Source organism: Phycodurus eques, chromosome 18 (genome assembly GCF_024500275.1).
Source record: "Phycodurus eques isolate BA_2022a chromosome 18, UOR_Pequ_1.1, whole genome shotgun sequence".
Classification (NCBI taxonomy): Eukaryota; Metazoa; Chordata; class Actinopteri; order Syngnathiformes; family Syngnathidae; genus Phycodurus; species Phycodurus eques.
Genome location: NC_084542.1, coordinates 17,598,624 through 17,608,196, shown reverse-complemented (window position 1 = coordinate 17,608,196; position 9,573 = coordinate 17,598,624). Strand labels below are relative to the sequence as shown.

The following is a 9,573-nucleotide window of genomic DNA, read 5'->3' as shown; positions in this document are numbered from 1 at the left end:
TGAGTTGTAATGGTTTATTTCAACACAGGCATTGTTGTTGAAGTCAACAATGTGGTCAGAATGAGTGAAAACACAAAAACCTGTTCGCGTTCTGGCAGTTTTTTCCTCCAAAACGATGTGGCCAAAGAATGCCTTGACGACGGCCATCTGGCGAGCGACAACGCTACGAGTTCGACTCAAGAAACGCCTCGCAGCATCGTTGACACTGCTCGTACACCTTTTCAAAGTCTTCATCGCTTCCCTGCAGACGAAAAAAGGGAATGAGGAGTGTCATCCTGCAGGAAACAGATATTAAAATAAGCACAAATTCAGCTGTTGAAAGATCAAGGGCCAATTTTACTATGCCGCTTACACACAGCGCCGGAATGCAGTTTCAAAATACAGATGCATCGCTGTGGAGATGCCCTGAGGGAAATCAATTCAGGATGCCAACAACAAATCTGGCAACATTGGCATCAAATTGTTTGTCTTCATAATACACTGGAATAAAATACTCCTTTTAGCCTTTTCAGTTCTTTCACAGTGTAATTAGTGTGATGAGAGATCTCAATCAGCCCGAGATCCGTGCCTCGAAGAGTAAAAGCCAAGGTCAATAGTGGCACAAAAACACTGAAACTGAACCATTTTGTTCTGTGATTAATTAATATGTTTATATACAAATAATAGATTTGTTTGTTATTGCCAGCATTGGACAAAGACAAAAGTCTTCTGACTGATTAAAAGACGTGAACTTGGAAAACAGGAGTTATTCGATGATTGGATTGGAGGTAATCTTCCAGCGATTTTGGAAATTTTCTGGAGGCCCTTTTTTGAAATAGCCAAAGTTGTTGCTCCACGCCTCAAATCAATCAACCTTGAGGACACTGCAACTCTTGCTCTCCACGGAAACTGGCACTAATAGATCGGGTTATGCGACAATGAGTGGGCAATCGGGCTATGAGAATGACACCTGATATATATTTGGATAAATATTTTCATATTTGATTGAAGATTGGATTGTCACTCAAAAATCACTATTGTTCTTACTCTTTATATGCCGTGTCTAGTAGTGTTTGACGCTCTTTCACTCGAGACAGGACTCAAGACCACAGAACAGGCAAGTTCAGAGCCAGGATTTGTAGTGCCAACTCATATTTTGTTTCTCTCGCCAACTTTTCTGCTTCAGTTTTCTTACACAGTGGGTACGGAAAGTACCCTTACATTTTTCACTTTGCTATTTGCAGCCATTTGCTAAAGTTCATTTTTTCCTCAATGTACACACAGCACTCCATATTGACAGAAAAAAAACTAATTTGTTGAGATTTTTGCAGATTTATTAAAAAAGAAAAACTGAAAAATCACACAGCCGTTAAGTATTCAGACCCTTTGCTGAGTATTTAGTAGAAGCCCCCTTTTGAGCTAATACAGCCATGATTCTTTTTGGGAATGACGCAACAAGTTTTTAACACCTGGATTTGGGGATCCTCTCCCATTCCTCCTTGCAGATCCTCTCCAGTTCTGTCAGGCTGGATGGTGAACGTTGGTGGACAGCCTTTTTCAGGTCTTCCCACAGATGCTCAATTGGGCTTCAGTCAGGGCTCTGTCTGGGCCATTCAAGAACAGTCACCGAGTTGTTCTGAAGCCACTCCTTCGGTATTTCCGCTGTGTGCTTAGGGTCATTGTCTTGTCGGCCCAGTCTGAGGTTCTGAGCACTCTGGAGAAGGTTTTTGTCCAGGATATCCCTGTACTTGGCCGCATTCATCTTTCCTTCGATTGGAACAAGTAGTCCAGTCCCTGCAGCTGAAAAACACCCCCCACAGCATGATGCCGCCACCACCGTGCTTCACTGTTGGGACTTAATTGGACGGGTGATAAGCAGTCCCTGGTTTTCTCCACACATGCCACTTAGAATTAAGGCCAAAAAGTTCGATCTTGGTCTCATCAGACCAGAGAATGTTATTTCTCACCATCTTGGAGTCCTTCAGTTGTTTTTGAGCAAACTCCATGCGGGCTTTTATGTGTCTCGCACCGAGGAGAGGCTTCCGTCGGGCCACTCTGCCATAAAGCCCCGACTGGTGGAGGGCTGCAGTGATGGTTGACTTTCTAGAACTTTCTCCCATCTCCCGACTGCATCTCTGGAGCTCAGTCACAGTGATCTGTGGGTTCTTCTTGACCTCTCTCACCAAGGCTCTTCTCCCCCGATTGCTCAGTTTGGCCGGACGGCCAGATCGAGGAAGGTTTCTGATCGTCCCAAACGTCTTCCATTTAAGGATTATGGAGGCAGCTGTGCTCTTGGGAATCTTAAGTGCAGCAGAACCTTTTTTTTTTTTCCAAGTCCAATCAGTATAATCAAACACAGCTGGACTCCAGTGAAGGTGCAGAACCATCTCAAGGATGATCAGAAGAAATGGACAGCACCAGAGTTCAATATAAGAGTGTCACAGCAAAGGGTCTGAATACTTATGGCTGTGTGATATTTCAGTTTTTCTTTTTAAATCTGAAAACATTTCAACAATTCAGTTTTTTTTCCTGTCAATCTGGAGTGCTGTGCGTACATTAATGAGGGGGGGGGGGGGGGGGGGGGGGCATGAACTTCAATGATTTTAGCAAATGGCTGCAATATAACAGAGAGTGAAGAATTTAAGGGGGTCTGAATACTTTGTGTAGTCCACTGTAGGTCATCATCGGGATTCACATTGCTTCTCCAGTGATGTAAATCCATTGATCAATTTTCTATAGCACTTGTCCTCATTAGGGTTGCAGGGGCTTTCTCTCCTATGTAGAGTCAATAAGAACGTAACTGCTTGATGGAAGCGCTGCATAGGTCTTCAGACATTGTGCAAGTGTGAAGTTAAGCTAAAGCTGCTTTTGAAAAGGCCAAATCCTTGGAGAGCTTTACAGCACTTGTTTCACGTTCACTCTGCTGTCCAAAGCCTTTCTGTTTCGAAAACCACAACTCATTGTACTGGACTACTTACATAATAGGGATCTTTGATGATCAGCTGCTTCTGCGGATCATATGTACCGAGCAGTTCGATTTTTGCCCGCTGATTCTTCACCGCGTTGCCTTTACGTTTCAAGTCGCTGAAAGGACAAGAAGAAATTGAGATGTCAAATATGTCGACATGCGCTCCAAAAGGACATAAGCCGATTTGAGTGCGTTTGCACTATATTTGTACTTTACGAGACAACACCACCACCAAATGGCCCGATCGGCCTTTTTGTTCGCCACAAGTTCTACTTTTCTCAGTCTGGTCAGATTAACATTTGCTGAGAAAAATAAGTGGGAAAGAAAGGGGGAGAGAGAAAAAAAACTGCCCAAGGAGCATAGACATGGCATCCAAAGAACTCGCTAAGCTCCTTACAGATCAGATCTGCCGTGGGCATGTGATCTCAAAAAATGATCCCTAAACGTTCAAAGTAGAAAGAAAAATACCCCTCACCCTGACCCGTGGAAAGAGATTAAGGAAGTATATTGCTCATTAAAAGGAGGCATTCATCTACACGTTATAGCTCATTGTTGCTGGGAAAATGTGGCGCAATAGCACACAAGTCGCTTCTCACCACGGCCAAATTTGATCCCTCATGTTTTTTATTCTCTTGTTGATCCAAGAGGGCCATTAACGACACTCAACACGTCAACGGCGTTTTCAAAGAATTCCCAAATTCACAGGACGCTGACGTACCTCATATTGCTCTCATCCATGCAGAGAATAAATTCAAAGTTCATAAAGTCATCATTCGTCACCTGGAAGTGAGAGACAAAAGCAAAAGGTAATGGGTCTCAGGAAAAAAACAAAAAGCAAAACCACTTTTCCCATTTGAACAAAGGGTCAGACATCAAAATCTCTCATCTCTGCAAAAAAAAAAAAAAAAAGTGTATGAAGTGTTAGAACCTCTTTCTTACTCACAGATGTCACACAGTGGCAGCTGGCCAATAGAGGGTGCTAGAGCACTGACCAGCGACCAGTCATGACGAAACAATAATCATCATCATAAAAACAGATACAATAAACATTTCAAAATGACTCTTTTTAGATGAGCAGAATAAATATTAGAGTTAACGATGAGAAAAGTATTTTCATTCATCAGTGTTGTCAAATTCTGTGACATATTTCCAGTCTTGGGGGCAAAAATCTTTATCCGCAGACCAGGGGTGACAACCTCATTTTTGCCGCAGGCCGCACTGTAGTTGTGGTTTCGCTCAGAGGGCTGCTATAACTTTGCCTCATCACATAATTACATATAAAGTGGAAGCTTAGTTGGTACGATTCAGTTTTCCAAATGTTTTTGGGCAAAATTCTATCACAGCTTTTGTACAGTTGAAAGGGAGCAGCGTTTCCTTTATCCAGGCTGTAACCTTGTCTATTAGAAAAGTAGAGCTTGGCAGCCATTTTGTGGCTTTTAGAGACTATTATTAACCTGCATCAAATACGGGCAGATTTTTGCTATTTGCGGTCCCAAATCCCCTGCTAATTGCAGGACACTGTACACAAGAAATCTGATGGATATCTAGTTTTAAATTCACAAGTCAAATTTAAAGATCAGAATCAGAATCATCTTTATTTGCCAAGTGTGTCCAAAACACACAAGGAATTTGTCTCCGGTAGTTGGAGCCGCTCTAGTACGACAGACCTTCAATTTACAGAACACTTTGGAGACATAAAGACATTGACAAAAACAATTGTGCAAAAAGATGCAGAGTCCTCTAGCACTTAGAGCAGTTCGAATGACTAATATTGCAATAGTCCGGTGCAATGACCATTGTGCAAAGGGCACCGAGACTTCAAGGAGTGTATGCGGTTTAAAGTGACGAGTAGTGCGATCATCTGGGACAATGTCGGTTGTGCAAATGTTACAGATACTCCTCAATCGGTGTGCAAATGGAGCAGATGCTACTCTGGCACGAGTGGCCCGTATATGCAAATAGTGCAGCATGGCGAGACAACTACAGTATCTCCATGTTATTAAAAGTGAAACGGGTTTGCAAATTTGCTACAGATTTTATCATGTAGATGCACATGATTTGCTTGAGCGGGCCGCAGCAAATGATGTGGCGGGCAGAATCAGGCCCTCAGGCCGAAAGGGCTTCAGTAAAGATTCCTGAATCTCCTCCAGCTCTCGCATAACTTCAGGCTCCTTATGCATCACAGAAGCTGCATGTCTGCATGGCCAACTGGGAGATGACCTCGGAGAGGCCGGAGGAACTGCGTCCGGTCGTCGGCCGGTGAACGCTCCTCTCTTCTGCGACCTCAGTGACCCGCATACCAATCATCCATCCATCCGTATTGTATTACGTATTGTGTTAGTTCTCAATTGAAACCCTTGCGCTACATGACACATTTGTAGCGTCACAACACAATAGTCTTGATTCCCTTTTAAAAGTTGTATTTTTTCTGCTAAGAATAGGAATGCGGATTGCACTGGTGGAGCCCACTTGCTCGTTCAAAACAGCACTAACCGCAGGATTTCCCTTCTCGAGGACAACGCTGAGGATTAGAACGGCAAGACAATTCTGGAAATGGGTCGTCAGATAAGATTTGGGTTTTTTTTTTTTTTTTGAACCGCTTAATGGAAGTGGCAGACAACGACAACAGCGCCCCAAGTACTTCTGAGGAAGTTTGATTAGCGGTTCGCAACAATTTTGGAGAAAAGCAAGACAAAGTACAAACCAACAATGCAAGCATACAGGAACTCCCGGATATGTCATTTTAATCCAGACAACCGAGTCACAATTCTTTTTAACGCTCAAACGCAGTTTGAACCTGGCTACCACACGGAGCAATGGTAATCTTTGGTTTATTTTGCCACCTTTCACGCTGAGACTCATACAACACTGAAATTCCCCTCAATTTAACACAAAGATTTTGTAGGTGGAATTCTTTCCCATTCCTGCTTCATGTACAGCTTCATCTGCTCAACAGTCCGGGGTTTTACGCTTCATAATGTGCCACACATTTTCAATGGGAGACAGGTCTGGACTGCAGGCATGCCAGTCTAGTACCCGCACTCTTTTACGACGAAGCCACGCTGTTGTAACACGTGCAGAATGTGGTTTGGCGTTGTCTTGCTGAAATAAGCAGGGGCGTCCATGAAAAAGACGTTGCTTGGATGGCAGCATATGTTTCTCCAAAACCTGTATGTACCTTTCAGCATTAATGGTGCCTTCACAGATGTGTAAGTTACCCATACCTGTGGGATGTTCCAAACAGGTGTTTGATGAGCATTCCTCAACTTTCTCACTCCTTTTTGCCACCTGTCCCAGCTTTTTTGGAACGTGTTGCAGCAATAAAATTCTAAATTAAGGATTATTCGCTAAAAACAATCAAGTTTATCAGTTTGAACATGAAATATCTTGTCTTGTCTTTGTGGTGTATTCAATTAAATATAGGGTGAACATGATTTGCAAATCATTGTATTCAGTTTTTATTTATGTTTAACACAACGTCCCAACTTCATCGGTATTGGGGTTGTAATTAAACAAATATTGCAATATCTGCCGGCATCATTGATCAGTGTCTAGCTCATTAATATTGTGGCTGAATCCAAGTAGCTTGGGAGAAGGGTGGATATGTGTGTATTGCACCAACAAGTCACGCCTTAAAAATAATAAACATCCATTTGCACCTACTTCCATTACAAAACGGGATTTGGGTAGGAATGGTTCTTCTGCTTTCCATCAAAAAACAAAGGATGACAGATCAAGTTTGTTGGACGGTGGATGTTTTGGCGCCAAAGTTGTGCTCATTCCTCCAACGTTGAGTCACTGATAACAAATTGATGCATGTGAACGCCAATTTCCTAAAAGATCATTTCACTTGGACTTGTTGAATTGCGATAAATGGGAGACACGGCGAGACTACGTCCTTCGGCTGACCCGGGAACGCCCCGGGATCCCCCCGGAAGAGCTGGATGAAGTGGCTGGGGAGAGGGAAGTTTGGGCGTCCCTGCGAAAGCTACTGCCCCCGCGACCCGACCTCAGATAAGCGGGAGAAAATGGACAGATGGATGGACTAACTGTGCAAACAGATCTTTTGTTTGTTTCTTGGCCGGATGTGGTCTCCCTTTGACCAGTTTGTAGAAAAAGAAGCGGGTGGAAACAAGGTGACGCTGGTTAATGAAGGTGGGGGATATGAGAGCTCGTGTCAAAGCTCATTGCGCGGATGGGGACTCAGGCTCCACAGTTCTGCTTTGAGGAGATTAGAGTGGGTCTAACTGGAGAGGGACAAATGGGAAAGATGAGAGAGCTGAGCAACTTGGAAGAAGGGGGTGAGGTGGGGTCACACGGAAGCAGGAATTGAAGTGAGGAAAATACCCTAAATGGATGAACATTTTTAGGCTTGTTTCGGGAATGGAAATACGCTGAGGAGCGATGGGATACTAAATTTACGGCCGCATCCTCTCGCCGCCATGTGATTCATCGCCTGCAGCAGCTTGGACAGCGAGGCAGGAAGCCGGAGCCGTTCATTTGCTTCCGAGGCCAATTTTTATAAATGATGTGGTGGTCATTGTGCTGACCTGCTTTTAATGTGTAACCAATTTCAGAGTAATAAAATAAACATTTCAATCAAACGATCATGGCAACGGTCAGGCATGTGGCAGCTACGGGGAAACTGTCAAGTCCAGCGTCATGGGAGGCAACAGTTTACATTCAGACGCTAAACACTGCTAAATTCCGTGTAATTCAGCCACGTCGCTCGGTGTGCAGCTGGCTTCACCATATATCCCGGCATAGATGGATGGAACAAACATAGATTACTTGTCGTAAATAAACAATTTTCAGAACAATTACATGGATATTGGTATATGTATTTACAAACTACAACACTGTAGGGTGCCATTTTTATCATTTAAAAAAATAATCATAATAATGATAATTCTGTTAATGTTTTTGGGAGGCTGGAACGGATCAATGGCACATTCATTCATTTGAATGGGGAAAGATGATTTGAGATGTGAACTTCTTCAGTTACGAGGGTCTTTCAAGATACAAATTAAACTGATAAATGGAGGTATCACAGCATTTGAAATCCTGTATATCTCAAATTGTTTATTTCCCACACTGCAGATTTTTAGTAACTTTAGTAAGCCGTCTTTTATTTTTCTGGACGTTTTTTAAATGTCTTTTTGCTCTTTGTTTTTAAATGCATTTAATCATGTTAAGCACATTGAGTTACCTTGTGTATGAAATTCGCTATATAAATAAATATGCCTAGCCTTGTGGAGAGCACCAGACCTTTATTAGTCAATAAATTGATTTGGTAAAAATAGGTTTGTTTTCACTTTCAGCAGCACTGTAAAACTATGTCCCTGTGTATTTTGTTTGTCAAACCCACTTTATTACTTACTAGTAAAATGGATTTGTTTATTTATAACATCGCTCTCAAGGCTTGGTTTGACCAAACAAATGCAACCTTTAAAAAAAAAAAACAGCTTGGAAGGCAAGTGAGAAGAATCATGATGGTTTTTTTTTTTTTGTAGTTTACAGATCACGTCACGTCCACACACACAAACGGCCGTGTAACTAACGTCTCTCGTTTTATGATGTTTCATCATGGCTGTAACAGTAAAGGTAAAGGGCAGGTCTTGTAAAACCAACCTATATTCTACTGCTGTTTACTAAAGAATGGAAAATGCTATAAACAAACTTTTTTCAGGTGAAAGAAGAGCGTCTACTCAGTCTTTTGGTAGGTTCGGTGCTTGTATCGTCACACACAGACTACACAATAGTCTGTGTGTCTTGAAAAATTGGTCAGAATGCTCTAAAGCGGCTATCAATATGGGGAACTCTGCTTTGAAAACGTTTAGAAGGCCGGCGACTATGAAGAAATACGTTTGAAGCAACTACAGAAAGGTATACGCAGGTAAATATACGCAAAGCACATCTCACCAATGTCACACATTTGTGAACATGCATTATTAAAGTGGCGAATGGAATCCTTGTGACCTGTGCTCGGTACCTGTCGGGCCCTGTGAGCGGTCTCAATGCCACGATCCTTTAGGCAGGCCAGCCCACGGGCGTCTGGCGCGCAGCCAATATTCCAGTCGGACGTGGCGCCGCTGTCTATGAGCCACTGCAACAACACAGAAGAAAGGCGGGTGGTCATACCTGCCGAGCCACGTGTCTCATGGGCACGTCGTGCCTCTTCATGCAGGCTAGACCGCGATGGTCGGGCGGGTTTCCTATCTCATAGGTCGACGTGGCGGCACTGTCTATCCTCCACTGGGCAGAGGAGAGAGCACGGAAAACAAGAAACATGATTTCTTGTTGTGAGCTTTTCAATGTTTCTAAATCTACTCTTGGGATTTTCAAGAAAAAACAAAGGTGCCAATATCCCTAACTTTTTGCGTGCCGTGTATATTACAGGAGGTCCTCGGTTTACGAGTGTCCGTCACGACCTAGTTTGCCCAGCAGCGTAAGAATACCTCATCACAAGCTTTTCATTGGATTGTTTTATATTTATGGCCAGGGAGCATAATGACTTGACTGCTGCGTTGCAAAAGGTTTGGATCGCTATTGGTAGTGGCGAGCAGCTAGTATAGGCTAGCTGCTCAACGTAAGGTACAGTAAGTGCCCAACAAAAGATAAAGAAT

General features: G+C 43.1%; 1 protein-coding gene across 3 annotated transcripts in view; it reads right to left on the bottom strand.

Moving 5' to 3' along the window:
* The window catches only part of acp1 (acid phosphatase 1), a 14,228-nt gene continuing 4,655 nt past the window's right edge, over positions 1-9,573 (bottom strand). The window contains exons 3-6 of one of the 3 annotated variants that reach the window (XM_061704970.1): positions 9,089-9,202; positions 3,666-3,727; positions 2,958-3,063; positions 1-241 (exon numbers count right to left, since the gene is read on the bottom strand). In XM_061704970.1, coding sequence (XP_061560954.1) covers positions 164-241; positions 2,958-3,063; positions 3,666-3,727; positions 9,089-9,202 — 360 coding nt within the window. In that variant the 3' untranslated portion in view covers positions 1-163. Of the gene's footprint in view, positions 276-2,957; positions 3,064-3,665; positions 3,728-8,939; positions 9,054-9,088; positions 9,203-9,573 lie in introns of all 3 variants that reach the window. The other 2 variants (XM_061704969.1, XM_061704968.1) reach the window with 2 other exon arrangements.